General features: G+C 43.3%; 1 protein-coding gene across 1 annotated transcript in view; it reads right to left on the bottom strand.

Moving 5' to 3' along the window:
* The window catches only part of LOC140907170 (dynein axonemal heavy chain 5), a 268,060-nt gene that overhangs the window by 60,982 nt on the left and 189,660 nt on the right, over positions 1–17,418 (bottom strand). The window contains exons 64-68 of the mRNA XM_078851322.1: positions 9,900–10,055; positions 9,474–9,656; positions 5,060–5,230; positions 3,719–4,097; positions 2,711–2,982 (exon numbers count right to left, since the gene is read on the bottom strand). Of these exons, the coding sequence (XP_078707448.1) occupies positions 2,711–2,982; positions 3,719–4,097; positions 5,060–5,230; positions 9,474–9,656; positions 9,900–10,055 (1,161 nt within the window). The remainder of the gene's footprint in view (positions 1–2,710; positions 2,983–3,718; positions 4,098–5,059; positions 5,231–9,473; positions 9,657–9,899; positions 10,056–17,418) is intronic.

The following is a 17,418-nucleotide window of genomic DNA, read 5'->3' on the forward strand; positions in this document are numbered from 1 at the left end:
CTTATTGGTGGATTTGCTTGCCTCAGAGATTCACGGCAGCCCTCAGTTTGGCCACTTTTGCTAGTGGCTCAAACCTGCCGTCCACTCAGCTAATCTCATCACTGGCCAGCATAGGGGAAACTAGAACAACCCCCGCAGTCTCTGTGTCCCACCTAGTGGGTCAGGGACAGACCAGATCCCTTTCCAATTTAGACCTTCCCTTCTGGTGTTTCTCACAGACCAGGTGAACTCCTCCTGTGTCCGAACAGGAGTTGGGAGGATGGGGGGGAACCCGGGCCCACCATCTACACCGGGTTCCAGACCAGGGCCCTGTGGATAGCAGCTGTCTACAATATTCCCTGTATCAGCTGTGTGACAGCTACAACTCCCTGGGCTACTTCCCCATGGCCTTCTCCCAGCACCTTCTTTATCCTCACTGCAGGATCTTCCTCCCGAAGCCTGATCAAGCTTGACCTCTTCAGTCCTCCAGCAGCACACCTTCTCACTCTCTGCTCCTTGCGCACTCCCCTACTAACTGATGGGAGGTCCTTTTTAAACCAGGTGTCTAGATTAGCCTGCCTGCCATAATTGATTCTAGAAAGTTCTTAATTGGCTGTAGGTGTCTTGATTAGCATGCCTGTCTTAATTGGTTCTAGCAGGTTCCTGATTGCTCTAGGGCATCCCCTGCTCTGGTCACTCAGGAAACAGAAAACTGTTTATCCAGTGGCCAGTATATTTGCCTTCTACCAAACTCCTGTACCCCACTGGTCTGGGTCTGTCACACTGTATAGACTTTGGTGATGCAGCTTATCCAGCTGGCAATGGGAGATTTAGAAACTTTCAGACCCCAGAATATAGGGAGAAAGGAAGTGAATAGAGGTATTTTTTCTTAACTGTTTGGTTCCACTAAGGTATATTTTAACTGTTCGTTTCACATCTAGCATGTGCCGTGCTCTTCCTTTCAAAGGAAGAATGCTCTTCTATGATACCTGGAATAAAGAGTTTGTCTTTGTAATGAATGTTTCTGCAGTATGCAAAAGGGCCTTGTCTTCATGGAAGAGGCAATGATGGTCATCCCTTCTAAGGGTGGAAATTCTATAACTTCTTCTTGCTGACTTGATTACTGCCTGGACCCCTCATCTCTACTCTGCCATTGGCCAGGAAATGGAGAGAAACACTCCTGAGGGTTCCCATATCCTCCTCATGGAAGGAAGGAGATTTGGAAAGAATGAAAGACTCCTTGCCAAGTGGTTCAGTTGCACACTTGAGAATGCAAGAGGGAACTGTGGACCTTTTTTTCTGGTGGACTGGGCCAGGGGATTTACCCCACAAAGAATCCCTGATCAGTGAGGACAGAACCACCTGCTAGGTTTCAAATGCTAAAGAGGATGGATACACCATCCAGACTCAGAGTTTCTTCTCCTGGCAGAATGAGGGTCCATGGGTTGGGAGTAATTGTGGTATATAGAGAGTCCCTTCTCAGGCTCCTCCTACACCTAAGCTGCCTAATTCCATAAGAAGGGTTCCAGGTTGTAGATCAGTGGCAGAGATAGGTGTCTCCCTGCAGCCTGGACTTAGATGCCTATCTCTAAAAGAGGGACAGAGGGACAGACACTTCGCTTGTTGGCATCTCCCAATGGATAGCTTAGATTGCTCCCCATCTAGTATGCTGGCTTTTGTGGATTGCATTATTGGGCACTTATCTCTCCCCATTCCTTGTACGGGGAACCTAGGCTCCTAACTCAGGCTTTGTGGATCACAATGTTGTTCCTGTGATTTTCTAGGTGCCTAAAAGTTTAGCATTGCAATGCTGAGTGCCAAAATGTCTAACTCCTTTTGTGCATCTAGGCCTGGGGTATACAGATATTATGGTGGAGCAATCACTAGATCATAAGCACCGATTCTGTGCATGCTCCTTTGTGCTCACATCCATCAGTCACCCACCGACCAACTGTTCGGTGGGCTCCGCCGATCAGCTCCACCCCATCCTGCCCCGGCGCCTCCCGCCCACTGCCAATTAGCTGTTCAGCGGCTGCTGGGTGTATGGGGAGGAGTGGGGAAGGGGCACGGAGGAGCCTTGTGGGGGGTGGAGTGGGTGTGGGGCCTTGCAGGAAAACGTGGAGTGCTGGGTGTCCTCTAGATGGAGAAGGGGCGCTACTCCACAATTTACCTGTAAGAGTTGGAATAATGATAGATGAGATAGGAGAAGTGAGATGCTCCTCTTTAGTCTGGCTACAGGCATAGAATTTGGAGTGAGAGTGGAAGGGACGTGATTAGAGCTGTACAAATAACAGATTTATGAGTTTGCTGGCAATTAAAAAAAAAGGAAACTTGTTTTGTGTCGACCTGTTCCATATTTGCAATGTGCCTTTCAGAGATTCAAACTGAACTGTTCTCTTTCCACTGCTTAAGTGAAGAAATGAGACTGTGTCTTCTTATGTGAAGAACCACAAAAGCTGTACAAATTTCAGGACTATACTGTATAGCTGTGCCACTGTGTAATCCTTCCTGGCACATAAAGCAATATAATAGCTCTAACAAATTAATTAACATATTACATATTTTTTTAATTTGTTATAACCAGCTATGTAAAAAGTATCCATAAAATATTTCCAAACTTTCAGAACAGGCAATTGGATTTCTACCATATATTTTGTTGCAAAACCAAAGAAACTTATATCAATAATGCTCGCTTATGGCTTATACCGTACATTAAATCTCTCCTTCTCACCTGAGCAATGGTATGATCAGGACACCAGCTCCGGATAAGGAGCAGTTTACGGAATGTATCCAGTAAACTGTCATACCCATCAGGAAGAGGGGTCTCTTCAGGTGCTTCTTTATCAAACCAGGATTTCCAGGCCTTTTCATTCCTTGTAACTTGCCCCAGAAGCTGATTAAAAGGGTACAGATTAGATAACTGTACAAGATTGAGCCATGTCATGTCAAGGATCCACTTCTTTGGTTTTGGCTGTACAGAGTTCAGATCCAAACTTGCACCTCCTGCAAGATGAAAAGCATTGTGAAGAAAGCATACATTATTTAAGCCAAAAATTATGAGTCAGCAAAGTACTTAACTCTTAGTAGTAACCATCTTATGGAATTTGCAAACAGAAATTTGGACTCCCAAAACTGCATTGCAAAACTTTGTTAATTCAGAAGGATTGTTTATAACCCAAAGTCCACAAAATGGAAGGGAGAAAAGGTGGTCTTGTATTAACATGCAGGAGGAGTCAAGAGATCTGGGCTCTTAGGGCATGACTCTGAAGTGCACAATGCCTCCTGAGGGGTAGAAGTTAAAGGTTCTCAGCAGACCACAGGGAGGTTATCTTAATTTCTCCATTATTCATTTTCCTCATCTGAAAAGTGGGAATAATTGCCTACCAAATAGGGTGCTGCATGAAAGCCCCCAGAGCGGAAGGAGAGAGGATCCGAGGACAATCTCATCCTCCTTCCTCTAGGCCAGAAAACCTGGCCTAGAATGAGGAAGCACATGATGCATCCTTGTCAAGGGCATCACAATGCTCATGCTCTTCTTGCATGCCAGAAGGCACAGTAGCTGTTTGCACCACCACCCCACCAAGGTCGATAGCTTAATGCCACCACCATGGAATCCTTAACTAATGGATCCTGAGATCCTTGGATGGAAGGCACAAAATACTGGTAGTATAAATATTGCAAAGTGCTGGTTTGACAACTCATGGATATATTTAAATAGGAACATATTACAAGAAACTACCTTTGATGAGTGTCTGAAACTCATTGTGAGAAATTTTCTTGGCCTGCAAGTCAATCTTCAGTGCCATGAGCAATGTGAAGAGGAACTTGTGATTTTCATACAGCCCTCGCACAGTGTACTTGTAAACTTCATAGGTGAGATGCTCAATTATGTTGGCTACTCGTTTGGCTGTGATCTGAGATTTCAATGATTTTTCCACCGATAGATCAAAAATGCCAAGGAATTGCCGTAAGGATGTTTGGTACATTACATTTACCAAGCTCATTTCCACAATTAGGAAATAAAGGATGCTGCCACGACAAGCAACTGGACGATATTCTTCACGTGCGGTGTTGATTTTCACCTCTGTCTCTGCTGCAACATTTAACTTTTCACTCACCTTAAAATACATTGAAAGACCATGTAGATTATGTTGGGTCACTTGCGATTTATACAGCAAAGATAGAAAGGAAGGTATTGATTAAGAAGATGATAGTATTTTTATTTAAATTTTACTTTTTATTCTAAGAGCTTCTGGGCAGGCACTGTCTCTTCATATGTGTTTGCACAACCACAGTGTACTTTGATACTGCTTGGGCCCACTAGGCATTATTGTATTAAAATGTGCCCCGCCAGAGTTGTATTTTCTGTAGAGAACGCAAGGTAGGCTTGCAGAGGGCTCCCTGTGCTGCTGTGAGGCTGCTGACACCTGATCCCTGCAGCTGTGAGTGGGAGGCTGTGACCCTAACTTGGCAGAGCAGAGACTCCCTAGGCAATCTAAGAGGCTGAGGAGGAGCCCCCAGCCACAGGGGAGGCCACCCCAACTGCTGAAGGATCCTGCCATAGACTTTTGCTTCTCTTCCTCCCCGTTCCAGTCCCGGCTGGGGGGTCTCTGCTCTGCCCTGCCAGGACCACAGCCTTCCCAACTCACCCCCACCCAACACACCTTATGCTTCCAGAAATCGTGTGTCAGCAACCCTGGGGGCGGTGCAGGAAGTCCTCTGCAGCTCAGCTCTTATAGGAGCGAGTGAGCAGGTCCTGGGCTCCCTGCACTCTGCTACAGGGCTGGTGACACCCGATCCCTGGAGGCACAAGGTGCTGCGGCGGGAAGGAGAGAGGCTATACTTGTGCCAACTTTTATCAATTGATGTTTTTCCCAAGATTTCAGTGTATTTGTTGAAACTGGTGTTTACTGATCTTTAGCCATTAAAATTGATTCCTGCCAGGCCTAATTAGATTATTTATTTGTTATACAATCAGATATTAGGTAGTATTATAAACTGTGGAACAACAGCAAAGAGGCGAGTCTGTTCAGACAATATTTAAATAACAAAATATATCCCCAATTTATTCAAAAGTCACCTCTTCTGCAGTTATTTTAGTGATTCTTAGGACTTCTATCAGAGATTCATCGTCAACCAGAGACCCTTCTGTGCTGGTTAGACGGAAGAGAAGACTGTCTTCAAGATCCTGCATTTTCCTCTTGTTCGATGTCACTTCTTCCATCAGCTTCACTCTTTCTGCCTCCAGTTCCTACAGAAGAAAATATTAGAATCTTTAAAGTTTATTCAAAGGAGAGACGACTTATACCCATGCAGAAAATGCATGATTTCATGTATGGCAGAAAGAACGGGAATTTTTCTACTGTTTCTCTAAGACACAAAAATGTATGTAAAATGGGATGTATGCGCATACTGTATTAATTTGAGTAATGGAGCATATGGATTAATGAAATAGTAGGTTGAGTATCAGGAAAACTTCCTGACAGTAATGTTATGAAGCTGTAGTAAAAGACACATTGTTTTGGATAGTTAAAATTAGACTGGACAGAGGACTGGAAAATGTAATGCAGGGACTAATCTTGCATAGGCAGGGGAACTGGGTAGATGACCTTTTCCATTTCTAACTTCTATTATTCTTTGGTTTAGCAAAGTAAGAATTTTCTCTCAGCTTATAAAGCAAGAGATGCTCTAGTGGCGAACATCTGTACAGTGTGACCTTTCTATAATATTTCTACAAGAAAGATGAACAACGGAGCAGATCTTCAGCCCATTCAATCTGATTTGTGCTGCTTCAGTGGCATAATACAGACCCAAAGACGGTGTAAGTGGCCACCTCTGGAGTCCCTTTGCATAAATGGAGTGTTGGGGTATGGCCATGAAGGGCCTCTAGGCCCAGCTGCTGGAAGACCCTCTTGACCCATCCTCTGCAGGGAGGATGCTTTGCCTCTCCTAAACTTTCAGTTTATTTAGCCTTAAAGATTAAACCTTTTATTGTAAAATTGGTATTTTTTAAACAAATTATTGGTTTATCTCTATCCATAACTCCTGACAATCTATTTTCATTCATTTCAATATGTCGTGTTACTGAGACAATGGAACTCTGTTCTGAATGCTGTACATTTTATTTGTGTTATATCAAGCATCACCCCCTTACGGTCCCATGCAGCAATTCTATTTATAGTGGTATATGATCATCATCCCCTTTTGCCAGAGAGAAGAGAGGGAAGAGATTTCCCCCTGCAGAGGTCTCCCTTTACCTGGGCCAGGCCAGACTGGGCCTCCCCATCCATCACTTCCTTCCTGTGCTCTTTTTAAAACACTTGCCTGTTAATGGACGATTTAGCTCATTAACTTCCTAACCCCACTCTTGCCTAGTAACCAGGCACCCCTTGACCAATTAGGCCTTCTCCAGGGGAACCTAATTGCTGCCAGTAGTGCCCAGAGTACTGGCTCAAACTCCATCTCTCAGCACTCTGTCACAGGCACTCTGTCATACTTCAGCAGAGTCTTTGAGCATGTATTTATCTTTAAATATACCTTTAAATTCAATTTAATACAGTTTTCATTCCATATTTAATACTTTAATGTATATCTTCAAAAAATGGTTAAACAATTTTTCCCCCTTTGCCCCTCAATGCTAGGCTTCTGCCTGCGAAGAATTTTTATGGATGCATTTATAATATCAGAAAATAGCAGTTTAGAACAGAAGTAGTGACAGCACCTTCACTATCATGGTGCAACAGGGTTCTTCTGTCATTATCATCACCCACGTGGTTTCAGCAACACCTTTTTAAGATGAGAAGAACACACCCTCCACTGGTTATACGTTTTATTGATTCCTGTAGCAGCCCTTAAGAATGTCAGGGCTGTTTCTTTCATTTTTAATCTGTTGCTGAAGGTCAGTAGTTGTGTACTTGCCTTCCTGATTATAACAGGAGGCCTGCTTTTCAGTTTCTCTGATACAATTTACAATTTATCATTATCAGAGAGAGCTCCCTTGGTTTTGAGTTTCTGTGGCAGAACGTTAATCTTTTCTTGAGAGAAGAGGGACAGGTACCTTAACTATTTTATCTCTGCTAAAAGGGAGAGGTTTAATAAATGTTTATCATTTCACAATTGCATCCTAAAGCAGTAGATAGTGCTAATTCTAAACAGATATTCTGCAGCCCTAGTTAGCAAGGCATTGACTGCTAAACTTTCCAGTAAGTAATCAATTAAACCATGAAGTGGCAGGGCAGAGATGAATAGAAAAGGTCTAAGAAGGAAAGAAATGAAGTTGCAGAACTTCACAGGGTTGATGTGAGGGAGTAAGGCTCTGCAAAACACTAGCGATAGGATTTTCAAAGCACTCAGCACTGGCCTAACTCTGTTCCCAATTAAATCAACAGGAGTTTCAAAGGGCACAGTCAGACCACAGTTGAGCACTTTTGAAAATCCCATGTTAGATTTCCTCAAACACTAGAGACAGGCCTGGGTTCACAAAATTGATTTAAGTTCAGCAGCTCTTTTGCATGTAATAAACTCAATTTTTAAACATTCTGATTTATGAAAATCTTTTTCTCATTGAACAGGAAGCCTGTGCTACATATCAGGGAACAAGGAACTGCCTCAAAACCAGGCTGGTTCAAGTGGATGCTTTCATGTATGGAATATATGTTACTCTACATCTTTTATTTTTATTAGCATTTTCTCTCTCCTCAGCTCCTTCCCCCCACCATTCTCTCCTATGTGAGAGTAAGCCCAATAAAACTTACACTTTCATTCAATTTTTTGTACTCACAGTCTTTGAGTTGGTTCAGAGTTATGCAAAACAAGTGTGACACAGAGACCCATTGATTCTTCACTACTCTGTCAGCAACTCTTGTCAGCTCACTACACCTAACACACTGTTGTCATGATATACAACCAAAAGTTGGCATGTAATACGCCATTGGAAAAAAATAGCTTACTGATCATTAATATTCTTACATGATGTATGTACAAGGTATGTACTAAGTGTTATAGACCCGTGCTAGTATTATGTTCTTAAAATGTGTTTGTCTAGGGCAGACTGGGCTTATGCATTGCTTGCCAGAGGAATGTGTATTTCTTTATCTGACCAGCCTGGTCGTGAGGCAACCACAATGAAGGCATATTTACATAAAAGGTAAACAAAGTCATCAAACTACCAAGTCAAGATAGCCCCTTGCGAGGGGCTGAACCTCAAATGATAAGTAATTGAAACAACTGATTGTATACATTATTACTGTTTTATACAAGTGCATCAAGTAAGGTCCATTTGGAAAGCCACTGACACACTGGTGATTAGTATCATTGTAAAACGTATGCATTAACACTATATGAGAAATTATGAATACTCACTGATACTACGCTTTAAAGTCTGTGACCATGAAGGGAGAAACAGGATTTCTCCCAGATCGGAGGGAAGGCAGCTTTCTACCCGTCTCCAATTAAATTAAGCCAGGTGTGATCAAAAACAATGGAAGCCCAATTTACATACAAATCAGCAGGGGAATGGGAAGTCTACAGGAAGGAAAGAATAGCATGAGATCATCCAGAGCCCAGGGACAATACAGTGAGTTTGGGAAGATATAAGGGGAGAGAAGCTTCTTGGCATCCATCACTGGACAGACACCAGGGGCCAGAGCTTTTACAAGCTGAGAAAGATGGGGCCTTCAACCAAGGGGTTGAAGTCTTTGGGATCTGACTATAAATGAAAAATCTGCTTAGGCAAAGATCTTTCACCTAGGAAGACAAGGGAAACCAGCACTGTGTACGTCTGTGGAAGGTCTTGACTAAGAGAAAGTCAGCCATGGCTGGAAGAAAAAGATTGGTAAGAAAACTACCTTGAGCAAAGACTGTAACTTGTAAAGTTAGGTCTTAAGCACTAGAAAGAGTATTTTTACTTTTGTTGGTTTGTAACCCATTCTACCTACAATCCCTTCTACTTGGTATCACCTAACCTATGTCCTTTTGTTAATAAATTTGTTTTACTTTTATTCAAAATCAACCTCGTGTTGTATTTGAATTGAAGTGACTGTTAACCTGTACTTTTGTCCCTTTAAAGGAGCAATGAAACTTATTGTTTCTCTGAGTGTTCCAGGAGGGAGCTGGACACTTCAGGTCAGACAGTTTGGGGAAAATTTGGGACTGGGAGTGTGTTGGGGGTCACGCTGCAAGCAGTAACCAAGGTTGGTGGAAACCACTGCGGAGCTGGTTTGTTGTAGGCAAGCTCCTAGGATCAGAACACTGAACCAGGGCTGCACATCACACAGACACTCAGGGAACCATGCGGTTGTCTGCTGGCTGTTGGTGTCCAGGCAGTGAGTCAGAGCAGCAAAGCATCTAAGGCACCCGGAGTTACAGGGCAGGTGATGACACAACTTCTCACTGTTCTGGGTTGAATTGTGACAAGTCAACTCAAATTGCAAGTACCAAGTAAGCCTTCTTTTTATACCAGTTCAAATGTTGCTAACCCAAAGATCAGCATTTACCTGTTTTTCAGTCAGAATGACATGGCCAAGGAGCTGATCTTCCAAGCCTTTCATGGTAACAGTAAAATCAATCACAGCCGTTTTTGCACTGATTTCTGGAGTATAGGCAGGATTAGCCAATTTAGTTGTTATATAAAGGGTAAATCCCTTCATTATATCTACCTCCTTGTCACCTACTTTTACCTGAAAAAAAATATAAATACATTTTTCATTTTTTAACAGCTCACTTTCCAACAACAGTTGTTTCTTCCGATGAAAGATGATCCCCTCTTAAAAAAAATCAGATAAATTATTTACTTAAATAAATGATTGCTGTCTGCCTGTCTAAACATTTCAAAGGTGCAATCACTGTGGTGTCTAGTCACCAGCCGATATCAGGTATCTATGACACTGTCCTTTTATTTTCATGTTCAAAATTCATCTTACTTTATGAGTTGAGCCAGATTTTATGAAATTTTTTTCCAAAATGTTATCCAGAGCAGGGTCGAGTTCTTCTCCAACATCTTCTATTAACAAAGGTCTTCCTAGGGAAAGGCAGTCTTCTAGGTGACTCCTGAAGTATTTGTGGTTCAGAGACGTAACCTATGGAGATTTGCTTATAATAAAATCCAGTTTTGCTCTATACAGTGATCAACACAAAACCAATCAGAATTTTTTAAACATTCAATTCACAGTGAGAGATCCATATACATCACCACAATTTTTGGGCTTACTCCTGCTCCCATTTAAATTAATAGAAGTTTTGCCGTTGACTTGAATGGGAGGAGGATCTGCCTCTTTGCTTTTCCTCATTGTTATCTATTTTATTTGCTTGCTTTACCTTGCTCCCATCACTGCAGTGCCTGAGTACCTCATAAACATTAATGACTTTATCCTCACAACACCCATGTGAGGCAGAGAAGTGTTACAGTGGATGATCGACAGGGGGCAGCTATTGTGAGGTACTGAATGCCTCCTGAGAGGTGTTGAGAACCTTCAGTTGTCATTGACTTCAACAGGAGCTCAGCACTTCACGAGATCAAATCCCTTCCCAAATCTTTGAATATCAAATGGTCTGATCATGATTTATTTATAATTCTTAAATTGCGTGTAAGTCTTTTTCAGTCTTTGGATGAAAATAGAATAGTGTTCCTCATCAGCCTGGTAAATTGTGTTTTTTCAGATGACACTAAGATACACACACAATTAAAATGAAGAAAGCCCTTGCCCAGAAGACATAGATTCATAGAAAAGTCGGACTAGAAGGGACCTCGATAAGTCACCTAGTCCAGTCCCCTGCAGTGAGGCAGGACTAAGTATTATCTAGCATCTCTATGTATACCTTTTCAATTAAAATGTTAAGAAATATAGTAAACAGATATAATTAGATAAATATAAAACATATAATTGAAAAGATTACAACTATAGCTGTTCACACTTTTAGCCTTGTTAAAACTGAAGTATGTATAAAACCACCATAATAGCACTATGCCCATAGTTTCTGTCAAATTAGGTTGATGGATGAGAAGAAATTTATTGAGAAATAAGATAAACACAACAACCGCACAGGAAATGAAGATGTTCCAGATATGATGCTATGACCTAAACCCTCACTCTTCCGAGGATCTGGCCTAACCCTTTTCACCCCTTGACTCCCACCTTGAAGTCCAACCTTACATAGGGAGGTTTGGTGTATGGTCCAGAACCCCTAGACCAATGTCTGTTGAGTAGTCCCACTCCTAGAAATTATAAACACAGCTAAAACCATGTAAAAAAAACTAAAATGTAAGAAGAGATGAAGAGAGAAGGAGGAATTTTAATATACTTTCAAAGAGACCTAGAAAAGAAAAAGGGATGTTTATAAATCTAAATGTTAGCAAAAAACCCCAGTGTGTTTTTTCACATGAAGAACTGGGGAGAAAATGTTTTTGACTTTAAATTCTGATATAACTACTGGCCTGATGTTAGAAAATTGATGAAAAAGTTATTTCAGGGCCAGTATCCCCCAAGTTCCCATGGGCATGGTGCTAGGATTATATACTGATATGTCTGAATTTAAATAAAGACAGACATCTATTCAAAATGTGTGTGGTTACACCCAATAAATGTACTTTATCACTCTGGTTCCCAAAACATGTATCCTACACAGAACCAGCATTGGAAAATTTCTTACGTATAATTTCCTTTCTGCTATCAGCGTGTCCCACAATTTTGGATGCTTCAGCTACTCTCCTCTTTCTGCAGCTCATGGAGGGAGATCAGCATTTTGGAATGCAAAATTTAGCCATGCCCCCTCTGCTCCTGCTTGAGCCAAATGAGTTATTCCCAAACTGTAAAACTTGCATATTATTATTAACACATATTCCAGAGATAACTATATACATTAGACCAAGGAAGATGATTATATGCTAATGACTATATCTGACTCTTGACTCATGAGCCATCTAGGGAGGGCAGAATTGTGGGAGACACTGCTAGCAGAAATTAAATTATTGGCAAGAAATTTTCTTTTCTGTAGCCTTGCATCTCCCACAATTCCAGATGTTTGGGTAGTAGCGAGTAGTGATCAGGTGTAGGGAGGGATATGAAACAAAAGTTTGGTAGGAAAAAAGTACCCCCCTTTTGTAAGCTCATTGAGAAGTCTGTATTATATTTGGGCCACCGCCTGCAGTGCCTTTCTGCGGAAGGAGGCCTCTGTATTGCTGTCCATCTTGTATTGCCTAATGAAGGGGTAATTTATAGACCATGTGGCCACGTTGCAACTGTCTGAAATTGATGCTCTTGGTCATTCTGTCCACAAGGTTTCTAAGGATCTTGTGGACAGCACCTTGATCCCTTCTGGGACAGGAGCCTCTGATGATTTGTTCTACAATACACAGTCTAATCCATCTACAAATGCAGAACGTGGAAGTTCTGAGTCCTTGCTATTTCATGTGGAAGGACGTGAATAAGGAGCTCAATCGTCTCAGGGATTCTTTATGCTTGAAACAAAATTTCAATACTCTTCTGACATTTGAGGTCTGCCACACCTTTTCAGTTGGATGTTGTGGTTTTTGACGGAACAAAAGAAACACAACTTCTTTGGAAGTGTGGAAAGATGAATTCACCTTAGAAAGAAAGAATTCTGGTGTCCTGAGCACAACCTTGCTCTTGTGGAACATGCAATATGGCTCCTGTATAGATAAGGCTGCCTGCTCTGACACTTGCCTGGAGGATGTGACAACTAATAAGAAACAAGCCTTAGTCGGTAAATAAAAGGCTGACACTGAAGTCAGATGCTCTAAGAGCTCATCAGGGCCCTCAAAACTGGCAGAAGGTCACCAGTGTGGCTTATCAAACTCCTTGAAAGAAAGTGGCTATCTGTGCATTGTCTGCCAGGGAGCCCGAGGATAACCTGCTACTAAGAGCAGACACCTGACACGCAAAAGCACTGGTTTGAAGGCCTCTATCTATGGCTTCTTGGAGAAGTCCAGTATGGTTGGAATTCCTGGATTTCTGGGATACACACTGTGCTCTTGGCACCAGTTGTTGAATCTGGACCAGAGCTGATAGTGTCAATACTCTCCTAGACTAAAGTAATTTTTTAATGACTCTGGTGGACTGACCAAGACCTTCTAGTTCTTCCTTTTCAACAGCAAGGCTGTTAGTTGAAGCTGTTTTGGGTCCAGATGAAGTTGGCGACCTTGCAAGAGGATATCCAGTCTCCATGAAAGCTGGAGTGGGAACTCTAGTTTCAGCTCTGTAAGGTCCGGGAACCCAGGTCTCTGCAGTCAATGAGGAGTTATCACTATTACCGTAGTCTGTTCTCATTTTCTGGACCATCTTCTCCAGTAGTGGAAAGGGTAGAAATTAGAAAGTAGGCCCTGCAGCCAACTGCATGATAAGGCAACTGTCCCCGTGGATCATGGGTCTGCCTCCCTCTGAATCAATCATAGGAATGTAGGACTGGAAGGGACCTCAGTAGGTCATCTAGTCCAGTCTCCTGCACTCAAGGCAGAACTAAGCAATGACTAGACCATTCCTGACAGTTTCTTAAAAACTCCAATGACAGAGATTCCACAACATCCCTAGGCAATTTATTCCCGTGCTTAACTGGACAGGATCGAAAACCTCCTGATTCAGGTACCACTCAGAGTTTTTGACCATGCACCTAAGTCAGTCTGCCTTTTGGTTCAAGTCCCCTGTGATGTGGATTGCTTTGAGAGAAAGGAGGAACTGTTCTGCCCATCTCATTATGTCCATTGCTTCTGTGGGTAGTGCTGGACTCCTTGTTCCCCCTTGGTTGTTTAAATATGCGACCATAGTCGTATTTGTCTGACTGAACCAGGACACGGTTCAGCCTTTGGGTAGGCTGGAACCTTTGCAGAACTAGTTTGACAGCTCTCAGTTCTAGGAGGTTTATGCTGTGAGCCTTTTCCTCCTCGCTCCAGAGGCCCTGGGCTGTTTTGGGTTTCCAAGTGAGCTCCCCAGCCTTCCAGGTTGGATTCAGTTGCCAGGACTAAAGGAAGTGGAAGGCAGTTGGGCATGCCCTTGTGGGCACTGTAGTGGGCTCACCACCATTGTGAGGAGTTGAACATCTGTGTCAGAACCCACAACTGATCTTTCATGTGTTTCGGGGAGTGGTACCACACCTTTAGTATGATGGCTTTAAGACTCCTGATACATGAGTGTCCTCATGGAGTGACCCCTCTGCATTATACCAGCAGTCCTAGCACTTGGAGAAATAGTGCTAGGGTGGGCCTCCTGAAGCTCTGGATCAAGAAAATACATTCCTGGATGGAAAAATAAAACTGTTCTTGGCATTGGTGATGAAGCTGTGCACCTGGAGGAGTTTCAACATCCGATATGTGTGGCTCTGTGCTCTGCTGATGGCGACAGATTAAAATGTCATCCAGGAAGGTACAGGTGAATTTCCTGTGACCTGAGTATAGCTATTATTACCACCACCATCTCTATAAAAACCCTTGAGGCCAACGTCATGCTGAACAGGAGAGTTTAGTACTGATAAATGTTTCCTACATAGATGAATCTCGGAAGTCTGAAGTGGCACAGACTGATGGGGATATGGAGATATGCATTCGCTAGACCTACTGAAGACAAGAAGTCCTCCTGGGGTAGGGATGACACCACAGAAGCCAGGGTCTCCACCCAAAACTTCATTTTCTTTATCTTTATTCTGTTGCGCCTTTTGAGGTTAAGACTGGCTGTGATACCTCATCCCCCTGCCTCCCCATGCACTTCTGTACAATAAAGAAGATGGAGAAGAACTTGGAGAATCTTTCCTCTGTGGGGACACTCCCTATCACTCCCATATCCAGAAGATGAGATATTTCATTCTGGATTAGATTTTGTTTTATGGGGTCATTGGAGCTGGATGACTGGATGAAGAATGGATGGGGTGAAGCCCACAGTTTGAAAGAAAAGTATCCCTGGCTCACTGTCTCCCTGACATGTCTGTGGTTAATGAAAACCATTCCTTTAGGAAATGGGAAATCCCGCCTCTTAGCTTCAGTTATTGATGGAGGTTTGTGTAAACAGTGGATTGGGGCATGGGGGGGACCTGAGGTATGTCTGGATTACATCACACCCCTTAGGCTTTGATTCTGCTGTATTTCCTTTGGGAATCTGTTGTTCCTTCACTTATACCTTTGTGAGGAAGAGGAGTGAAAGGAGCACCTCTCTCCGAAGGGCAGTCTATATTCTTTCCTGATGGCATTTAGTGGGGAAGAAAGTGTTTGGATTTTGCAGCACAGTCATCCACCATCTTATCCAGCTTTTCTCCATAAAGCACGGAGCCTGTAAACTTGGCCAAGCATCAGACCTGCTTAGAGCCACCTTCCAGATTCAGAGCCATAGGCATTGCTGGCACCTGGCTACTGAGCTGGAAGCCATGGTTTGTGCTGAGGAGGACCTCACTGCATCCATTCAGACATCAGATACAAACACTGTTGCTAGGGAGACTTTCTTTAAAGTGGAGCCAAAGTCAGGGTTATCTCTGTCCTTAATGGATTTGAGATATTCCAGCCAGGAAAGAGATGCTCTTGCAAAGCAGGCAGCTGCCAGGGACACTCAGAGAATGATGGAGGAGGCTTGAAAGCCCTTTTGGAGAGAGGCCTCCATCTTTCTTTTGTTGGGTCCTTGGGATAGAACTCACAGTCTGACGAAGTAACCATACCTGGCGAGGGATGCTCAATCTTCAGAGGTGTCAATCTTCAGTGTCTCAGCAATGGTGCCCTGTGGTTCTTGAATGTTATAGACCCTGAGGTCACTCTTGTTAAGGTGTTGCCCTTGTCAGGCTTGTTCCATGTACCCCTAATCACTTCCTCAAGGGACGAGTGAAGGGGTATTGCAGTACTCAGCCGAGGAGCTTAAGGGGAGAAATTTACTCTAAGGCTTAATCTCAGAAGCCTGCTCAGGTTTCTGAGCCAGACAGCTCACCCTCCTCAGTAGAGGAAGAGGGGTCAGGGGTATCTCATCTCCTGGATTTGTTGTGCTTTGTGTTTCCCTTTTTAGCCTTTTAAAAAAACATGTAAACCTCTTTTACCCTTGTTGTGTGTTTTGGGAGTGCAGAGGCTCGGCTGAGGCTTTGGTGAGGCCTTTTGCAGCTTGCCTTCCTTCAGACCTGGAGCCCTCTCGAGACGTCTGTCCTAGAATCCTCCCCACTGAATCCCATTCCCCCTGGGAGGGGGGAACTCATTGTCAGAGCCCTCCTGGTTGGCTTGGGAGGGAGGAGGGCTGATTAGAAGCCCTGCTTCTTTCCCTAAAGCATTCAGAACAAACTTTAAGACTTGGGGGGGCGACTTGTGGCCCCACAAGCCTCCCCTCTTTGTTTGGCAGGCGTTCACTGGGACTTACCCTCTAAGTAGCGTGGTCAGGGTCCTCCCCACTGTTGGTGCCTCTCCCTCCTCTGCACTGGGGTTCCTCGTATATTTCCCCCCACTGGATTCATGGTTACCTTAATGGGTAGGGGACCCCACCTGCCTGTGCAACTTGCAGCCCCAGGACCTAACAGAGTAAGGAATGGAAGGCTGGGTGGAGGCTGGGCCCAACTTGTTATCTGCCTAACCTGGACAGGCTGCCTCCCATAAACAGCATTGCTTGGATTTGACCTGATGCTTTCTTGGCTGCTCTGCTGTTCCTATAAGGGACAGGGAAGCCAGCAGGGAGATGCTGCAGTGGAGGCGTTGGGACTCGGGAGGGTTAAACCCCTGAAGGGTTGACTGATTCAGGGAGGAGGAATGCTGAGGAGCGAGAACACTGCTCCCTACAGCCCCCCAAAAAGGGCAGAAAAGCTGAAATAGAAGGATGAAGGATGAGAGCCAAAGAAGCCACCCTGTCTGCTGCTATAGAGGCAAAAAACCTAGCAGCAAGCAGGAGCAGAGGGGGCATGGCCACCTGGCCAGACCATGTGGCACCAGAACTCTGATCCCACGTCCATGAGCAGCTGAGAGAGGAGAGCATCCCTGATGTCCAGAATTGTGGGAGATGCTGGGCTACAGAAAAAAAAAGAACAGAAGTATAGTGACTTACTGCCTGTAAGAGACTAACAATGGACTTATCTGAGGAAAGATGAGACAAATGGGATTAATTGACTTTTTAAAATTCCTTTAACAGAAATTTTACGAAATCAATATGAATACCTTCTGGAACGCATAACCTATAATGTCTCAGTTCTGTTGCATTCCCTTACTCTTGGTATTTGCTTCCTCTCTTTTAACACTTACATAAGGACATCAACAATTCTATTTATCTTTAAATAAAAAGTCTAATATTTGCCCTCTAGTAGCAAATGTGTAAGAAATATATACCTTATGTCACAGGTTTAAAAAGGATCATTATAAATACCTGTCTTTTACCATTTTCTCTTCAGTTATTCTCATGGAAAATCATACTGGGGTGTTTTTGTTAACATTTGGATCTATAAATGTCCCCTTATCCTTCACAGGACTAAGTTTTTTAAAACACC

Source organism: Lepidochelys kempii, chromosome 2 (assembly GCF_965140285.1).
Source record: "Lepidochelys kempii isolate rLepKem1 chromosome 2, rLepKem1.hap1, whole genome shotgun sequence".
Classification (NCBI taxonomy): Eukaryota; Metazoa; Chordata; order Testudines; family Cheloniidae; genus Lepidochelys; species Lepidochelys kempii.